This window comes from Canis lupus, chromosome 37, assembly GCF_003254725.2.
Source record: "Canis lupus dingo isolate Sandy chromosome 37, ASM325472v2, whole genome shotgun sequence".
Lineage (NCBI taxonomy): Eukaryota > Metazoa > Chordata > Mammalia > Carnivora > Canidae > Canis > Canis lupus.
Genome location: NC_064279.1, coordinates 10,982,611 through 11,003,517, shown reverse-complemented (window position 1 = coordinate 11,003,517; position 20,907 = coordinate 10,982,611). Strand labels below are relative to the sequence as shown.

General features: G+C 37.2%; 1 protein-coding gene across 17 annotated transcripts in view; it reads left to right on the top strand.

Moving 5' to 3' along the window:
• Positions 1-20,907, top strand: part of C2CD6 (C2 calcium dependent domain containing 6) — a 127,210-nt gene that overhangs the window by 23,023 nt on the left and 83,280 nt on the right. For 13 of the 17 annotated variants that reach the window (XR_004812403.2, XR_003134281.3, XR_003134280.3 and 10 more), the window contains 6 exons: positions 2,754-2,798; positions 3,753-3,821; positions 6,317-6,396; positions 11,124-11,270; positions 18,008-18,113; positions 19,874-19,940. Coding sequence is in view for 14 of the 17 variants with exons in the window: in XM_025441610.3 (XP_025297395.3) it covers positions 2,754-2,798; positions 3,753-3,821; positions 6,317-6,396; positions 11,124-11,270; positions 18,008-18,113; positions 19,874-19,940 (514 nt within the window). In the remaining 3 variants the exon portion in view is untranslated. Of the gene's footprint in view, positions 1-2,753; positions 2,799-3,752; positions 3,822-6,316; positions 6,397-11,123; positions 11,271-12,531; positions 12,653-18,007; positions 18,114-19,873; positions 19,941-20,907 lie in introns of those variants that run through there. The other 4 variants (XM_025441613.3, XM_025441620.2, XM_025441619.3 and 1 more) reach the window with 4 other exon arrangements.

The following is a 20,907-nucleotide window of genomic DNA, read 5'->3' as shown; positions in this document are numbered from 1 at the left end:
GGTCAGGGAGTGCCTGGATGGCTCAGTGGTTTACGCGTCTGACTTTTAATTTACCTCAGGTCATGATCTCAGGCTCATGGGATCAAGCTCCACATTGGGCTCAGCAGGAAGTCTGCTTGAGATTCTCGCTCTCCCTCTCGCTCTCTCCTAAGGTCAGGGAGTGCCTGGATGGCTCAGTGGTTTACGTGTCTGACTTTTAATTTACCTCAGGTCATGATCTCAGGCTCATGGGATCAAGCTCCACATTGGGCTCAGCAGGAAGTCTGCTTGAGAATCCCTTCCCCCTGCTCGTGTACTTGTTCTCTCTCTTTCTAAAACAAATACATAAATCTTTAAATTTGTTGATGGGTATTTGGATTGTTTTCTGTTTTTTACTATTATACTCATTGTTGCAGTGAATTTTCTTGAAACTGTCTTCCATTGCATATATGCAAAAAGTCTCTATAGTATGATGAATTGCTATGTCATATGGCAAAGAGACCATTATTATTTAATGAGCAGAGTAGTCAGGGGAAGCAATTTTGGTTATTTATAGGTTTCCCCAAAAAGCCTTATGATTTTAGGTGTGGTGTGTTCAAGATATGCTGTGTGTGACATCTGTCAGTATCTTTCTTTTTTTTCTTTTCCTTTTTTTTAAATTTTTATTTATTTATGATAGAGAGAGAGAGAGAGAGAGAGGCAGAGACACAGGCAGAGGGAGAAGCAGGCTCCATGCACCGGGAGCCCGACGTGGGACTCGATCCCGGGTCTCCAGGATCGTGCCCTGGGCCAAAGGCAGGCGCCAAACCGCTGCGCCACACAGGGATCCCTGTCAGTATCTTTCTGTAGGCACTTCTACCTTCACTAAGAATTGTTTCACGGCACCTGGGTGGCTCAGTCAGTTAAGCATCTGCCTTCTCAGGTCACGATCTCAGGGTCCTACGATCGAGCCCCACATCAGGCTTCCTGCTCAGTGTGGAGTCTGCTGCTCTCTCCACACCTCTGCTCCTACTCCTTCTCTCTCTTTCCCTATTTGTATAAACTAGGCCTAATGAAGAATAAGCCTCATGGATGAATTTGGCCCACTTTAAATAGACGCATGGCTTTTTTAATATTTTTGAGACAATTGTAGTTTCACATGCAGTTGACAGAAATAATATAGAGAGATCCTTTGTATCCCTTACTCAGTTTTCCATGATGGTACCATCTTTCAAAACCAGGGTACAGTATTGCAACCAAGTTAGAGAATGTGCCACTTCTACCAGGATTCCTCAGGTTGTTGCCTTTTATAGCTACATCTTCTTCCCTCCTGCCTCTGCCCCCTCCTTTAACCCTTGCCAACCACCAATCTGTTCTTCCTTTCTGTAATTCATTTCCAGGATATTATATAAATGGAATCACATAGTATGTAACATTTTAGTTTTTTTTTTTTTTTTCACTCAATGTACTTCTCTGGGAAGTCATCTAGGTAGTTGCATGTATTACTAGTTCATTTCTTTTTTGCTGTTGAGTAGTACTGCAGGGTGTGAATGTTCCATGGTTTGGCCATCTGCCCATTAGAGGACATCTGGGTTTCCAGTTTGGGGCCATTCTGACTAAAGTTGCTATAAACGTTCATGTATAGGTTTTTGTGTGGACATAAGTGTTCATTTCTCAGATAAATTTCTGGTTTGTAAGATAGTTGCATGTATAATCATTATAGGAAATGCTGTTTTCCAGAGTGGTGAAGCCATTGTACATCTTCACCAGAAATAAATGATCAGTTTCTGAGCATCCTCATCAGCATTTGGTGTCCTCACCATTTTATTCTTTAGCCATTCTGATAGGTGTGTGATGTCTGCCATTGTACCATCAGCTGTTATTTCCTTTATTATATGACTTCACCAGAAACTGAGAGGGCCAATGTTAAATAGGTTCTGCAGATTGCTAGGTTTTGGGGGTGGAGAGGATGTGTGAACAAGGTGCTGACGTTTTCACTAAAGGAGAACTAGTGACCAGAAAGTCTGAAACATACCAGACAGCCTGAAGTTTAAAAATGGAAAACTGTTAATATCTACATGAACTAATACAACCTAGAAGCAATAGAAGAGGAGTGTGAAGGTTGCTCCTTACTTCCTGGCCTTGAAGTAGGTGGGCCTTTCCTTGAGGAGCCTGTGAGGGAAGTAGCATCTTTAGTGGTGAGCCAAGGCTTAGGTAAAGCAAAGAGGCAATGTCTGGTAGAGCAGTTAAAGGTGTAAGGTTGTTTGTTAACCATGGAATAGGGAGAGATTCCATGAACTGCAGTGGAAAATGTTGGGAAGAAAGGGAACCATGGGATGGTGGATTAGATGGGAGGACTGCTAGCACAGTAGACCTGACCAGAGGTGATGTGATGACCAAGGATACCTAAGGTTTACCTGGTGAAAAAGATCCCAACAGTTCCTGGGGGATAAGAGAGGCACTCAGTTCTGTCATGAGTCCACTCTTTGTGCACATTTATGTTAAATCCAACTAAAGGAGTACAGGCATGGCAGTTCCTTTAAGACTTGAAGAAAGGGGAACTATAATCAGCACAACCATTTTTGTCTAAATTATAAATGTAAACAATAACTTGTTTTTGGTGCAACCTGGAATTTTTATTTTCTTCCAAATGTATTTTAGCTACTAAGTTAACACATGCATTAAAAATCATTACCTGATTTTTCAAAATTTATGAGATGGTTAAGGTTATCATCTGTATGGCTTCATGAGTGACTCTCTATTTGAGAATTTTACTCTTTTTTACTCTTTTCCAGAAAGGGCGTTTTATTGAAGAATTTCACATGTTGCATAAAAACACAGTAAGAATTTTATTGAAATTTCCAAAGTTTTGTACATGCACTTAACATTTCATATAGCTTTACTCTGATACTGTTTTAACTTCTGTTAATGTTTTTATTCTCCTGTTACCCTATCACTGTTTGAATTAATGGAAATGTATTAAATAGAAAGAACAATATTTACTCACACAGTCTTCATCTCCACCTTTTTTTTTTTTTTTTTTTTTTTTAATGCTGCTACCTTACTGCTAACTGATGAACAGGAAAATTGAAATCATTGACTAAGAGACTAAAATGTCCTAATTTCTTCTTTGATTATGTGTCCTAGAGAAAAAGAGTTTCTAAAGGGTGTTTTTACAGTTCTTGCTTGAATTTCTTTTTAAATACTTAAAATTATTGTTTTGATTAATATTCTATTCAGAGAGACCTCTGTCATCAATAGCCAGAACAGGGACAAGGAGCTTTATCAAAAAGAATGATGGACATTTGAGATCATAACCTCTGACACCCTCCTTCATTTCACATTTGAGCAAGCTTGGATTCAGAAAGATGAAATCACTTGTCTAAATAAAAGTGTTATCTGGAAGTGGAGATAGGGGAAATGTGAGTAAATACTTTAAAAACATACACATGTATATGTATCTCTGTGTGTGTGTATATATATATACACACATATATACATATATATGTATATATACACATATATGTGTGTGTGTATCTCAGGGTAACCCTACTAATTATAAGTTGATATTTCCTATATTATAATCATATAATACTTTTTAACAAAGTTTTTAACATTTCAGGAACTCCATAGATTCTTCTATAGGAGTTCCTTGTGTAGCTTATTTTTTCAATCAGGAGATTTATGCTTTAGTTTTTCTGAGAGATTTGTGAAGTAAAAATATTACTTGCTACCCCTTTTTCATTAGAATATCTTTCTGATTAACCAATAAAATAAATTTGCCATGTGTTTAGTTTATCTGTAAGGTGGAGGTGGAATTTATGTTCTCCTATGGAAACTTTGGTTATGGATTTTCACATCAGGTTAGTTCCTCTCTTAAAAATTATTCTATAACTCTTCAGTCAAATCTGAGCCTCTCTTCTTTCCAGTTTGATAAATTTTCAAAAATACATATATTTTTTAAATAATTTATTTATTTATTCATGAGAGAGACACACACACACACAGAGGCAGAGACACAGGCAGAGGGAGAAGCAAGTTCCACGCAGGGAGCCCAATGTGGGACTCCATCCGGGACTCCAGGATCACACCCTAAGCCAAAGGCAGAGACGCTCAACTACTAAGCTACCCAGGGACCCCTAAATACGTATTTTTTTAAAACAAATATTTTTAAAGGAATGCTGTTTTTCTCCAGCCTAAGGAAAAAAATGAAACCATCATTTTTATTTGCATATGCATTTAAAATAATATTTTATTCAAAATGCCATTATCAGAAAACTTGCTTTTTTTTTTTTAAGATTTATTTATTTACTTATTCATGAGAGACACAGAGAGAGAGAGCGAGGCAGAGACATAGGCAGAGGGAGAAGCAGGCTGCATGTAGGAAGCCTGACGTGGGACTCGATTCTAGGACTCCAGGATCACACTCTGGGCTAAAGGCGACACTAAACCGCTGAGCCACGGGGGCTGCCCAGAAAATTTGCTTTTGTGTGTTCATTTGAAAACAAAATTATTTCAACTGTATAAGAAGTGCAGGCTGTTTTTTGTTTTTTTTTTTTTTTTTAAGATTTTATTTATTCATTAGAGACACAGAGGCAGAGGGAGAAGCAGGCTCCATGAAGGGAGCCTGATGTGGGACTTGATCCCAGGACTCCAGGATCACGCCCTGGGCCAAAGGCAGATGCTTAACCGCTGAGCCACCCAGGCATCCTGAAGTGCAGGTTTTTATATCTAAAAATGCTTTTTAAAAATGGAGTCATTTATTATACTCATATAATGTTTTACTCTGATCATATATACTCCTTCCCCACTCCCCCACCCCCCATGGTTATTTCAATGTCTGGTATTATTTGAGCACTCCTTGATTTATCGAGAGAGTAATATGTTCAAAGAAGTTATCTTCCTAGCTTTGTCCTGCCCCTTTAAATTCATTACATATACTCATGTTCCAATGAAAATTTTAGTACATTAACCTATGTCCTTAGGCTAGATTATTTTTGTACATTAACCTATGTCCTTTTATTATGTCCTTAGGCTAGATTTCTAGAATGGAAATTATTGTCCAAAACAATGACCTTGTCAGGGAATTGTTTTAAAAATGTTGTAGCAACATATATTCTCACCAAGTGTTTGAAAGAACTCTTCATATCCCTGGGTATTATTACAACTTTGGACCATTTATAAATCCAGTCCCATCAGTGCTGCTGTTATACAGGGGATATGATCCCTATACTTTGCATATAATTTTTCATTTCATTTTTTTGCTATTTTTTATAGTCTTGGTTGTCTTTTTTATTAGGAATTGAGAGTGGGTATATTACTCTTATTAAACAGTCTGCCATTATGTTTACTAAGTAACCGCAGGTAAAATGTTATTCTAAAATTTTGCCTGTGGTACATCATAATGATTTTTAATGCATTTCGAATCAGAACTAAGTAATACACAGAATAAAGCCACTAGGCACAATCTTTTTTCCTTCTTTGATTTTTCTTTCTATTCCTCCTGCCTATTTATTTTCTTATGAATTGGGTCTTGTAGGGACTGTAACTGATTAGTCCCTTTCATGACATAGTTTATAAGCACCAACTTCAGAGGTAGGTTTTGTGTCTGAATATAAGTAAAACATGTAATAATCACATTTTTTGGGAGATATCTCCTTTTCAGATAAAACTAGGCAAGTTTTGTTTTACATAGGTAGATTCTACTGAAAACAAGAAACAGATATTGTGTGGAAAAGAGTGAGAAATATAATAAAAATTATTGATTTTGATTTTATGTCTATGAACTTTTTTTTTTTATTTATTCATGAGAGAGGCAGAGAGAGAGAGGCAGAGAGAGACACAGGCAGAGGGAGAAGCAGGCTCCATGCAGGGAGCCTGATGTGGCACTTGATCCCAGGACTCCAAGATCACGCCCTGGGCCAAAGGCAGGCGCTAAACCACTGAGCCACCCAGTGATCCCTATGTCTATGAACTTTTCAGTAATATAGACCCCTACTCACCTGTCTTGATAATGTAAAAAGAGTACAACACTGGGGGCAGATAAAGCTGCATTCAAATCCTGGCTCTGGTGTGTATTGGGTAACATTGAACAAGTTACTGATCCTCAGCATTTTTTGTAAAATGGACACAGTTACCTACATCATAGGATTATTGAGAGGATTAAAAATAATATTACAGATTCAAGGTTCTTGGCAGATACCTAGTGTCAATAAATGGTAGTTCTTTCTTCCTCTCTTAGTTCCATTTCTTTTTATACGTATTTAAGGCCTATTCTGTAGTCCCGGAGGATAGTAGTATTAGAGTGAACTGTAATTGTAACTAAGCAGTGTTAAAATACGCTTACCATTTTCTTCAGTTAAAACCTCTTCAGAAAATTATTGAGCCATCCATGTTTATGAATATTGCACCACCTCCAGAGAGAATAGATCCTGTGATGTAAGTGTTTGAAGTCTTATTTACACAATCAGATTACGTAGCATTAAAACATTTAATCCATTTGATGGACCATTTTGATTGCCTTTTTTTTTTTTTAAAGATTTTATTTATTTAATCATGAGAGACACAGAAAGAGAGAGAGGCAGAGACACAGAGGGAGAAGCAAACTCCATGCAGGGAGCCCGATCCTGGGACTTGATCCTGGGATTCGATCCTGGGACTTGATCCTGGGACTCGATCCTGGGACTTCAGGATCACACCCTGGGCCAGAGGCAGGCACTTAACTGCTGAGCTACCCAGGCATCCCGCCATTTTGATTGTCTTAAGACATAGCCAGAATGGGCTAGACTCCAAGGTAAAGAGAGCAATGAATTGTTTTTGCTTACTAAGGTGGGAGAAATCTTGGGTTCCTGGGTATAGGCTTGGAGAAAGGAGGTGAAGAGGCCTCGAGATGAGATAAAAGAGAGTGTCATCTTCATGGCTGAAGGAGGGAAGGCAGGGTTAAGATAATAAGGAAAGTTGGCTAGTTGAGGTACCCTTTTCTAGAAGGAGGTGAGGGATTTATAAGATCAAAGTGTCTATTAATTGTCAGTTTTCCTTACAGTATAGTAGGGTTACCTCCATTCCACACATTCTAATGGTTACTTCTAAATCTTTAGTAAAAAGTTCATGTTAAAAAATATCATTAGCAGGGATCCCTAGGTGCCTCAGTGGTTTAGCGCCTGCCTTCGGCCCAGGGATCCTGGAGTCCTGGGATCGGGTCCCACATCAGGCTCCCTGCATGGGGCCTGCTTCTCCCTCTGCCTGTGTCTCTGCCTCTCTCTCTCTCTCTCTGTGTCTCTCATGAATAAATAAATAAAATCTTTAAAAAACCCAAAAAACAAAAATGTCATTAGCAAACCAAAAGTAACTTAAAATATGTCAACTGCTCTTAAAATTTCAACAATAAAAATAGATTAAAGAGAAATGAGCACCTGAGATGGAAATTTAATCTATGGTGCTATCCAAGAATAAGAAATAGAGAAAATGGAATTGAGGGAATTGGGTATAGGATGGGAATTTATATTCTGAAATGCTTATTGTCCTAGAGTCTCACCAATACTGGGTATTATCATTAAATAAATTTTGTTCACTTGATACTGGTCATTTGTTGAAATAGTAAAATTTGAATGTTTTATGTTTATCAATCATTATTTCTTTATTCACTGATTGATTCAATAAGCATTAATTAAATATCTACTATACCCCCAAGCCATTGCAGATAGTAAAATAAGTAAGACCTGGTCCCTGCCCTCTGGTAGCTCATGGTTTAGTGCAAAGGTAACTTGTAAAAAGAGATTATTATAATACAAATGAGATAAGAACCCTCCTAGAGGTAAACATAAAGAACTGTGGGACATAGCGTGTGGGATAATGGTGAAAGGAACATAAAAGTTGGGTCACAGCAAATTTATTGAAATGGACTCACTAAGCAGAGATTCTGCATTTAATGTTTCAGATAAAGAGGTTAGAAAAGACTGGATTTGGTTGTTTGGTTGCAGAAACATGAACCAAAAGATGCCCACATGGGTGAATTGGAAATGCCAAACCTGCCTTGGTTTAATGTAGAAGGAAGATATTCAAAGGGTTAGAGAGATGGTGATGTTGGTATAGATTTCTTTTTAAGACTTACTCACTCACCCTGGGAGGTTCCAGAAGATACACCTTTCACCATGACTGTGAGAAGTAAATTTGTGAGGGGAGCCCCCCCGTGAAGAGCTATGTGATTGCTCTTCTCTGTTAGGCAGCTCCCACCTTACAGTGGGAGCTGTGGTCACTGAACTGGGAAACCTAAATGCAATGGGAATATAGCATCCTGAAGTGGCAGGGCCAAGTGATGGCCCACAACCACCTAAGGCAAGATGGCGTGGTTATTGCAATGGACAGTAGAGTCAAAGCAGTAATCAGAATAGTTTGACTCACACAGACCTCTGACATTGGCTAGTTGATCATTTCAAGTTCCTAGAAATAAAATGTATAGGGAGCCTACTAAATTCTTACTTAATTTGTATAAGCAGAGAAGTTCTATATCAAGTGAATAAAAGTCTCACCTGAGTAAAAAATGTACTATCGGTCCTCAGTCAAATCCCAGATTTGAGCCAGTTTGCAGACCCAAAAGCCTTCAAGTGAAGGGGAGGCTTGGTCCCCTTAGAGATTCTGGTTAACTGACAAAAATTTATAATGTTAATCTTTCTCCCAGCTTTCCCAAAAGGGAGGGAGAGGCTTTTACCAGAGTAACTGCATTAGGGAAAAGGAAATAATCAGACCTTTCAAAGACTACTGGACTCTTGCTCTATACTGACCCTAGTTCCAGAAGATCCAAATGGCACCGTTGTCCACCTGTCAGACTAGGGACTTACAGAGGACAGGTGATTAATGGAGTTTTAAACCCATTCTGTGATTATTTCCCCAGTTCCAGATTGCATATTTGGAATCGACAAACTTAGCAGTTGGTGAATCCCTACATTGGTTTCCTGTCTTGTGGACTGAGGGATATTATGGTGGGAAAGTCCAAATGGAAGCCACCAGAGAGCTACCTCTATCTAAGAAAATAGTTAAGCCAAAAGCAATACCACATTCATGGAGGGATTGCAGAGATTAGTGCCATTATCAAGGACTTGAAAGATGCAGGGGTGGTGATTCCCATCACATCCCCATTTAGCTCACTTATTTTGACCTATGCATAAAATATCTTGGAGAATGATAGTAGGTTGTTGTAAGGTTAACCAGGCTGTGATTCCAATTGCAGCCGCTGTACCAGATGTGGTTTCATTGCTTGAGCAAATTAACACATCCCCTGGTACCTGGTATGCAACTGTTGATCTGGCAAATGCTATTTTGCTCATATAAAGACCATCAGAAGTAGTTTCTTTGATCTGGTAAGGCCAAGCAATATACCTTCACTGTCCTACCTCAGGTATATTAACTTCTCCAGCCTATGTCATTAATTAAGTTCACAGGAATTTTTTATTTTTATTTTTTTATTTTTTAAGATTTTATTTTTTAAATTTTTATTTATTTATGATAGTCACAGAGAGAGAGAGAGGCAGAGACACAGGCAGAGGGAGAAGCAGGCTCCATGCACCGGGAGCCCGACGTGGGATTCGATCCAGGGTCTCCAGGATTGTGCCCTGGGCCAAAGGCAGGCGCCAAACCGCTGCGCCACCCAAGGATCCTTTTTTTTTTTTTTTTTTAAAGATTTTATTTTTTTAATTTTTATTTATTTATGATAGTCACAGAGAGAGAGAGAGTTTTTTTTAAAGATTTTATTTTTGAGATCCCTGGGTGGCGCAGCGGTTTGGCGCCTGCCTTTGGCCCAGGGCGCAATCCTGGAGACCCTGGATCGAATCCCACGTCGGGCTCCCAGTGCATGGAGCCTGCTTCTCCCTCTGCCTGTGTCTCTGCCTCTCTCTCTCTCTCTCTCTGTGACTATCATAAATAAATAAAAAAATTTTAAAAAAAATAAAGATTTTATTTTTTTAATTTTTATTTATTTATACAGGAATTTTTTAAACAAGATTTATTCATTTTAAAGAGAGAGCATGGGGAGGAGCAGAGAGAGAGGGAGAGAAAACGTCCCAAGCAGTCAGTCCCCACACTGAGCACAGAGCCTGACACAGGGCTTGGTCTCACATCCCTGAGATCATGATCTGAGCTGAAACCAAGAGTCAGATGCTTAACTGACTGAGCCACTCAGGTGTCCCATAGTTCACGGGTATCTTGATTGCCTTTCCCTAATACAAGGTATTACACAGGTCCATTACAGCGATAACCGTTATGCTGATTGGACCTGGTAAATAGAAAATAGCAACTAATCTAGACTTCTGATAAGATATTTGCATATCAGAGGGTGGGAAGAATTCTGACAAAAATTTAGTAGTCTTCATTGAAATTTTTAGGATCCAGTGGTCCCGCACCTACTAAGGTGGAGGATAAGTAATTGTATCTGGCCCCTCCTAGAACCAAAACAAAAGCATAATACCTGGTGGGCTTTTTTGGATTTATTATTTGGGTGTACTACTCTGGCCCATTTATCAAGTGACCTGAAAAATATATTTACGTAGCAAATATATTTTCTTCTCTCATATCCCCTTATCATGTAACATTAGCTATATTGACTTTATACTGTAACACTTAAGTATTGTTAAATTTAGATCATACTATTTAAGTTTCAGGATATTAAGAAAAGTAAACATCACCCAAAGACTTTATATTCTTTTTTGGGGAAGAGGTTAGTGAATTTTTGGTTGTATGCAGGATAGTTGTATTATGTTAAGTGGAATTATGACGTGTTATTGTTCTCATTTGGAGATTAAATATGTTTTAAAGATAGGCTTAAGGGTGCCAGGTTGATAAGAGGTGGGTGGACTTGTGATGATCAATTTCACTTGACTAAGCTGCAAAATAGAGATTTGGATCTAGAGATTGGGAGAGAGGTCTGGGCTCAAACACTTTCTACTTCTCATTAGAACCTCAGGTCCTTATCTCCTTTCTCATCCCTGCTGCCCATCTTAATAGTAAGAATGTTCAAGAGAGTACTTCTGTCAGGATGTCTGACCTTTGTCTTTTTTCCTAGCTCTACCTTCTGATGGTTCAAGGTAGATAGATGAGCTACAGTGTACAAGAGAGAATGATTTTAAGTGTGCTTTTGTATAATTGCAATATTTAACATTATAACCATTTGGCAGAAATGTTATTACACCACAACCAATAGAATATCCAGCATTCCTATCCCCAGACCTGAATGTTACCATTGGGATGCCACCTGCAGTGTCCCAATCCAACCAGCCACCTGTAGTGCGACTTGAGAAACTTCAGCAACAACCTCGGGAAAGGTAAAAAAGAAAAGAAAAGAAAAAAAATATCTTCATCTTATTTATGTGTTAGTGGTACGTTAATTTTTTCTTTTGGGACATGGGCTTTAGGTATTTGTTTGGAAAAGTCAGTGTTGGGGATCCTGGGTGGCTCAGTGGTTTAGCGCCTGCCTTTGACCCAGGGCATGATCCTGGAGTCCCAGGATCGAGTCCCATGTCTGGCTCCCTGCATGGAGCCTGCTTCTCCCTCTGCCTGTGTCTCTGCCTCTCTCTCTGTCTCTCATGAATAAACAAATAAAATCTTAAAAAGAAAAAAAAGGAAAAGTCAGTGTCTAGTGCCCCTGTAATACATATGGTGGTACACTTTGTTGTGTCCTATAAATAAATCCTTTAAGCTATCTTTACTTTTTTTTTTTTTTTTGCTCTTCTGATTGAATAAATTCCTTTGCCTTGTCTTTGAGTTTGCCAATCCTTTCTTCTACATCTAGTGCTCTTGGATCCTTCTATTGAATTTTTCAGTCCAGTTATTTTGTTCTTTAGCTCTATGATTTCTGTTTGGTACTTTCCTATATTTTATATCTCTTTGTTGCAATTCTCGTTCTGTTTATGAATTTTTCTCCTGACCTCAGCATCTTTATGATCACTATTTTGAATTTTATATCAGGTAAATCAGATTTTATTAAGGTCTGTTTTTTCTTATTTATTTCTTTGAAACTTACGTTCTGAAGTTTTATCTTGCTATTCTGTTCTTGTTATCCTCTTCATTTATCCTGACTCTGTGTTGGTTTCTGACCATTAGATAAAACTGCCAAGTTTCGTAGTCTTGATGGAGTGGTCTCATATAGGAAATGAACCTCATCAATGAACCCAGCCCAAGCTCTTGGGTGTCTCTCAAACCTTTGTGATTGTCCAGGCTGATTTCTTTTTTTCTTAGCAGCTTCCAGTTGTTCAGTGTTTCAAGACTTGTCAGTATCTCAAAGAGGAGAATCTCAGTCATCCTCTAGATTAAGGCTGACCAGCAGCTGAACCCCAGGCAGCTGTTGGGCAAATATGTAACTAGAGCCCTTCCATGGAGAAACTAGAAGATGAGCTTTCTTGTCTGCTCCCTTTGTGCTAGGCCTGTGGATATAGCCACTGGAGTGGAAGTCATTCCTGGACCTGTTAGGAACTGCTTCTTTGTGTGCTGAAGTTCTGTGGGACTGGAGAATGCAAGCCCTATTGGCTATGGCAGCCAAACAATCCAGGGGCCCATCTCTTTGGCAACAGCCACAAAGTCTGGAGTGCCAGATGTCTGTATAAGCTCCTTCCAGGGAGATACTGATGGTTTGGATCGGTCTAGAAGGAGAAGGAGATAGCATCTGCTGGCTTCCAGAGATCTCAAGAAGGATTTCAGTCAACTCCAGGTAGCAGCTTTTAAAGAATGCAGTAGGCATCTTTTGGGAAATAACAGGGAGATGAGCTTATTTTTGTACCACTCCTCTGCTGAGCCCTGAGCGGACAGCATAGTAAGTCCTAGCAAACATGTTAAAAACTTTTTTTTTTCTGTAGCCTTATGGGTCTTGTGGTCACAAGCTTTCAGAAATAGGAGCTTTGGGGGCCTGTCCCTCAGATGGGAGTCTTGAAAGTTGGGATGCTATATGTGTTGTCCAACCCTTTTTCTCCTCAGGGGGACCCTGGGAGTTGGGAGTTGGGAGTTCTGTCCCAATTGTAGGACACTGTGCCAGGGGTGGGGCTTATGGTATGTGCCTCATCCTTTCCCATGGATGTGAGTCATTTCTTATTTGCACGATGTGTAGGAGTTGCTCAGCCTATTTCTTTTTTCAGAGAGAATTGCTCTTTGTATAACTGTAGGTACAGTGCATACATGGGAGGAGGTGAGTTCAGGAGCCTCCTCGCCACCATCTTAAACTGGAAATTGCTGGGGCAGCCTGGGTGGCTCAGTGGTTTAGCGCCGCCTTCAGCCCAGGTGTGATCCTGGAGACCCTGGGATCGAGTCCTGCATCAGGTTCCCTGCATGGAACCCTGCTTCTCCCTCTGCCTGTGTCTTTCCCTCTCTCTCTCTCTCTCTCTCTCTCTCTCTCTCTCTCTCTCTCATCTCTCATGAATAAATAAAATCTTAAAAAAAAAAACCTGGAAATTGCTAATTTCCTTAATATCTTACCTAATAGTTTACAATTGGATCCTTGTAATTGCTTCAGCATTTAAACAGAGTGTCTCCAGCTGCAGAACCTCAACTTATATAGCTCATAGTGACAGTGACAGCCACTGCTCTAATTTCTCTCATGTAGCTTCACCAGCTGATCTGCCTCTTCCTAGCAAAATGGGTCCCAGTGAATCGTCTTGCTCCTGTCTGTGCTCACTGACTCACATGTATTTTTCTTGCATGCTTTCAAAGTCTAGGGATGTTACTCTGTTCCTTATTTTCTTTGTTCTTATAACTACTTTGGAATTTGGCACTGGTAGTTTTCTGTTACTCAATTTTATATGGAATTAATTTTCCTGAAATTTTTTATAGGAGATTTGGTTTAGAAAGCTTATTGAGTTTCACAGAGCTCCCACTATTGATGTTTTCATTTGGTGTTAAAAAATGAGTTGCTTTCTAAGATTTTCTGGGGCCATATGCCCTGGACTAGAGACCTGGTTGTTCAGTTTTGAGTATTCACAGTGGTTAGACTGCTCCAGTCCTTTTAATGTTTACCATGAATCCTCTGTTCTCACTTTGCTATTGGAAAAAGCAAAATGCTCCCAGTTTCAACTGCTTTTCTCAAATTGGCCTGCTGTAATTTCCCATGACTACCTGTTGGCTATTTTGGGGTTTTCTTATTTTCAGGTCCATCAGATGCTCCCCCTTCCATTTATTTTAAGATTTTGTTATTTATTTAGAGAGTGCAAGCTGGGGGACTGACAGAGGGAGAGAAACCCAAGCAGACTCCTTGCTGAGTGCAGAGCTCCATGTGGGGCACAATCTCAGGACCCTGAGATCATAACCAGAGCTGAAATCAAGAGTTGGATGCCCAACCAACTAAGCTATCCAGGTGCCACCAGATGCCCCATTTATACCTGTTGCTTTTTGACATATGTACACCAATACCTTGAAGGTCTTGTGTATATGTTTTGGGGTTCATAGAGATGCCTTGTCATATGATTGTGTTGTAAATGTTGCCCATATGTTCTTGGGTTTGCTATTGAGATACTCTGAATGTTTTTACATAAAGATTTGAGAAGATTTTAAAATTATCCCTGCTGGCCTTATCTTCTAGAATTTCCTCTTTGACTAAACTTTCATATTTATAATGATTTATCTATAGTATCATTTGAGAGAATTTATTTAAACAATCATACCTACAAATAACTATTTTTTATCTCCAGTACTTAACTCTTTAATTTTGCTTTCTTGTCTTATTATGCTAGCTAGAAGTTCCAGTCAGTGTCTAATATAAATGGCAAGGATGGACATCCTTGTTTTGTTCATGATCTTTAAAGACAACACTTCTAGCATTTAATAGTTAAGAGCATTTACTTATATAGGGTTTTTTAAATATAGATAAGCTATACCAGGCTATGTAAATCATTCCACTTTGTTCCTAGTTTTCTTAGTTTCTTTAAAATCATAAGTGGATGTTAGATTTTGCCAAATGTTTTTTCCCTTTTAATTAGTCAAATTGTATTTATATTTTCTAATGTTAACATCAAAATATCCTTGTATACCTGGGATAAATCCAACTTGTTCATGATATATTATCTTTTCTCTATACTATTGGATTTTTTTGTACTAAAGTTATATTTATTTGTAACATTTGCATCTATGTTCGTGAATGAGATTAGACTAATTTTCCTGTTTTATAATGTCTTTATTAGGGTTTATTATCAAGGTAATAGTGTCTTCTGGGAAACATTCGCTTTTTTCTGTTGAATTCTTGTAAGTTACATCTTTAGATGACTAAAGCTTTTTTAAATTTCTTGGATTAGAAGCTGAATTCCTATTTTTTCTTTTATTGCAAAAATATGTATATATTGGGTAACATATATGTATATATAAGCTTAAATAATGAGACCAATATATATTGAATAACTTCTAAAACATGCATGTATAGCTTAAATAAAAATAATAAGACTACTGCCTAGATATTTATAATTCAAGTTAAGAAATACAACATTGGGGCACCTGGATAGTTCAGTTGGTTAAGCTTCTACCTCTTGGTTTTGACTCAGGTCATGATCTCAGAGTCATGAGGTAGAGCCCTGTGTCAGGCTCCATGCTCCAAGCTCCACATGGAGTCTGCTTGATATTTTCTCTTCCCCCTCCCCTTATACCCCTTACACGACTCAAACATGTACTTTCGTTCTCTCTCTCTCTCTCTCAAATAAAATAAATAAAATCTTAAAAAAAATAAAAGAAATACAACATTGCCGTATTGGAAATCATAGCCACAGCAGTCAGACAAGAAAAAAGAAATAAAAGGCATCGAAATTGGCAAGGAAGAAGTAAAACTATCACTATTTGCAGATGACATGATACTCGATATAGAAAACTCAGAGGACTCCACCAAAAAATTGTTAGAAGTGATACATGAATTGAGTAGAGTCACAGGATACAAAAATCGACAGAAATCTGTTGCATTTCTATACACCAATAAGGAAGAAGCTGAAAGAGAAGTCAAGGAATTAATCCCATTTACAATTGCACCAGAAACCGTAATACACTTAAGAGTAAACCTAACCAAAGAGGTAAAGGACCTATACTCTGAAAACTAAAAAACACTGATGAAAGAAAATGAAGATGAAACAAAGAAATGGGAAAACATTCCATGTTCATGGATCAGAAGAATGAATATTGTTAAAATGTCTATGCTGCCCAAAACAATTTACACATGTAATGCAATCCCTAGAAAATACTAACAACATTTTTCATAGAACAAACAACCCTCAAATTTATATGGAACCACAAAAGACCCCAAATAGCCAAAGCAACCTTGAAAAAGGAAAGCAAAGCTGGAGGCATCACAATTCTAGACTTCAAGTTATCTTACAAAGCTGTATAGGATGGGCACAGAAACGGACACATAGATCAAGACAGTATAGGATGGGCACAGAAACGGACACATAGATCAATGGAACAGAGTAGAAAACCCAAAGATTAATCTACAACTATATGGTCAGTTAATCTTTGACAAAGCAGGGAAATATCCAATGGAAAAAAGACTCTCTCTTCAACAAAGTTGTGAAAACTGGACAGCAATATGCAAAAAGAATAAAATTGAACCCCTTTAACACTATATACAAAAATAAATTCAAAATGGATTAAAAACCTAAATGTGAGACAGGAATTCATTAAAATCTTAGAGGAGAACAGAGGCAGTGAGTTCTATGATATTGGCTCATAGCAACTTCTTACTAAATATGCCTCCTGACGCAAGGGAGACAAACCCAAAAATCACCTATTGGGACATCATCAAAATAAAATAAGCTTCTATGCAGGGAGGGAAACAATTGACGAAACAAAAAGACCACCTACTGAATGGGAGAAGATATTTACAAATTATATATATCTGATAAAGGGCTAATATCCAAAATATATAAAGAACTTATGCAGTTTAACACCCCAAAACCAGATAATCCAGTTAAGAAATGGGCAGAAGACATGAATAGACATTTTTCCAAATAAGACATCCAGATGGCTAACAGACACATGAAAAAATGCTCAATACCACTCCTCATCAGGGAAATACAAATCAAAACAATGAAATATCATCTCACATCTGTCAGAATGGCTAAAATTAACACAAGAAACAAGTGTTGGCAAGGATGTGGAATAAAGGGGAACTTTCTTATACTGTTGGTGGGAATGCAAACTAGTACAGCCATTTTGGAAAACAGCATGAAGTTTCCTCAAAAAGTTAAAAGTAGGACTACCCTATGATCCAGCAATTGCGCTACTAGATACTTACCCAGAGATTAAAAAACTGCTAATTCAGAGGGGTACATGCACCCCAATATTTATAGCAGCATTATTAACAGTAGCCAAATTATGGAAAGAACCCAAATATCCATTGACTGTGTATATATATATATATATGTATATATACACAATGAAATTTTACTGAGCTAAAAAAAAAAAAGAATTTTTACTGAGCTATAAAAAATAAAGGATTCTTGCCACTTGCAACAACATAGATGAAGGTAGAGAGTATTATGGTAAGCAAAACAAGTCAGAGAAAGACAAATGCCATATTATTTCACTCCTATGTGGAATTTAAGAGACAAAACAAATGATCATGGAAAAAAAGAAACCAAAAAACAGTTTCTTAAGTATAAAGAACAGACTGATGGTTGGCAGTGGGGAGCTGGGTGGGAGGGATGGATTAAATAGGTGATGGAGATTAAGGAGTACACTTGTGATGAGCATCGGGTATTGTATGGGAGTGTTGAATCACTAAGTCGTACACCTGAAACTAGTATGACACTGTATGTTAACTGGAATTTAAATAAAAACTTAAAGGAATAGAACACCAATATCACAAATGTGTTTTGTGTGCCCTTATGAGATTCCATCCTCTCCCCAATCTATCCTTAGGTAACTGTTGCCCTGACTTTTGTTGTAATCATCCCTTTTCCTTTCTTTGACGGTATCCTTAAACAGTATATTGCTGTTTTGCCTCTTTTAGAATATTTTATAAGTGGATCATAATGAATGTATTCTTTTGTGAATCATACCATATCTGTCACTTTTTAAGTGTAGAACTGATTTCTTTCTTTAGGCTGGAAAAAATGAAAAAAGAATACAGAAATCTGAATACATGGATGGAAAAAGCTAGCTATTTAGAAGGGCTTCTTACCCCAAAATTTGCCCATAAAGAACGTAAGGTAATTAACATTCTCCATATGTAATTTCTAATGCTTTTATTTAAAAAGATTATGATAATTAAAAGTGATGAGATACAGCTTCATCTTGATATATAGAATGTCTTTCATCGTTCATGTACTTTTCTGTTTTGCTAACGTGATATTCCATAAATATTGACTATTAATTCATAAGATTTCATTTTTTAACAACTTGGTTAAAATATCAACTACTTAAAGCATACAATTCAGTGGCCTTTAGTATATTCAGAGTTGTATGTCCATTGCTATGATCAATTTTCAGATATTCTCATTACTCACGAAGGAAACTCCACACCCCTTAACCAAACCTCCCAGGCCCCCCTGACCCTAGACAATTAACTACTCTACTTTCTGTTACCATAGATTTGCTTATTCTAAACATTTCATTTGAATGGAATCATAATATATAATTCTTTGATTCTTTCACTTGGCATAGTTTTCAGGGTTCATTCCCATTGTAGCATGTATCAATCCTTTGTTTCTTTTTACTGCCAAATAATATTCCACTAAATGCGTATTTACCACATTCTGCTTATCAGTTGGTGAACATTTGAGTTGTCTGAACTTTTTAGCTATCATGAATAATGCTGCTGTGAATATTCGTGTGCATATTCTTCTGTGAGCATATGTTTCTAATTCTTCTGGGTATATACCTAGAAGTAGAATTGTTGGATCAAATAGTAGTTCCTTTTTTAACGTTTTCAGGAACTATCAAACTGTTTTCCATAGTGGCTACACAATTTTACATCCAACTAGCAATGTATGAAGGTTCCATATCTTCTCCAACACTTGTTATTTTGCTTTTTTTGTTTGTTTCAATTATAGCTATCCTAGTGGGTTTGAAGTGGTATCTCATTGTGGTTTTGATTTGCATTTCCCTGATAACCAATGATGTGAACATATTTTCATGTGTTTACTGGCCATTTGTATATATTCTTTAGATAAATGTTTATTTAAATCCTTTGTTGACTTTTAAATTGCGTTATTTGTATTTTCATTGTTGAGTTATAAGAGTGCTCTAAATCTTGAATACTAGATCTTTATTAGATAATATAATATTTAGGAATACAGTCTGACCTATACATTTTGGCCCAGCAATAGAGATTCACAGAAATTTCAGTGAATTAGTAAAGCATTGACTAAGGTCACAGCCTTGAAGTGATAGTCATAACACACTGATATATTAATGTTTTTCATGACTTGTATTTTGACATAGTGGTACTTCTTTAGGATAAATTAATTAGCACTTACACAGAATTAATATTTTACGGAAAATTTGGGGAGCCCTTAATTAAAGGAACTATGGACTTTTTTTCTTATTAAAAGATCAGTATTTTATGAGTCAGAGATCACCCTACCTTATAATTTCTCTTGGAATATATTTAAAGATCCACATCACTTTGCAGCTTATAGGCCATAATGTTTTCCAATAAAAAAGTAATTTATTTTCTGGGGATATCTTCTTTTATCCCTTGAAGTTATGATATTATTAACTTACAATCTTTTTCTCTTACACACTTGTTACTCAAATACCCTATCAATTTTTGGAAAGCTTCTCCCTGGAACATTAACTCTTAGCCAGGGTATACTTCTCTTTAAAATAGTGCTATTTGGACCGTTTTTCTCATGAAACCACATTCTTCTGTAAATTTTACAGAAGGTAATAGAAGAAGTTATAAAGGCAAAATAGCTCTCTAAACATTTCTCCAAAATCTTTCTTTTTTTTTTCTTCTTATTTCTAGGGAAGTGATACCAGTGAGTTACTTGCAAGCCTATTTGAAAAGAAGCCTGAAAATGGTGTAACATCAGGTTGAGAAATTAACATTTGTATTTATTATTATTAAGATAATTTAAAAGAGGGTAGTTGTATCACAAAACGAAAATTAGTAATTTGCTTTAAGTGGATTTCATTTTTTGTTGGAAATATGTATCTCATTATAGTTTTAGTATATAGCGTTTATTTTGTAACACTCCAAAGAAAAGACTGAGACCCAATTAAGAGGTTTTTTTTTTAAAAAAAAGATTTTTATTTATTTATTTTAGAGAGATACAGTGTGTGAGCAGGGGGAGGGGCAGAGAGAGACAGAGTCTCAAGCAGACTCCACACTGAGTGTGGAGCCTGACGTGGGACTTGATCTCATGACCCTGAGACCATGACCTGAGCCAAAACCAGCTGACACACCCAGGTGCCCAAGAGTGTTGTTGTTGTTGTTTTAATACTCCTTTACTCGTTTAAGGACAAAAAAAAAAAAAGTTAAATCTTAATTATGATCTATGAAAAAGATATTTTTCTTAAACAGTAGATGTAGAGGTATTGGTCTCTTTTTAGTAGAAGTGTGTGTCTGTGTATGAGAAAGGAAGGCAAACAGAAGGGAACGGGAAATTCAATTAGCATTAAATTTGAGAACTTATCACATATCAGTAAAGTAATAGAAGATATTGTTTGGTAGTCTTTTTTTTGTTTTTGTTTTTGTTTTGTTTTGTTTTGTTGTTTTTTTTTGTTTGGTAGTCTTTTTAAAATTTCTGTTAGAAAATTCATTGAAAGTTAAGTTAAAATAAAAAAAAAGAAAGTTAAAATAGATGCATAATACTTTATCTGCAAGATCTTGGATTCTGCAGGTGTGGAATAAGGATTTATTGTTATAAGACTTGGGCTACAAGTTACTTCTCTATTTCCCTACTACTACCTCCTGGCTACCTCAGCCTCTGATATGTTCATTTCCTAACGTCTGAGGATCAACCAGCCCAGCAGAGCTATGTGTCTTTAGCCTACTCT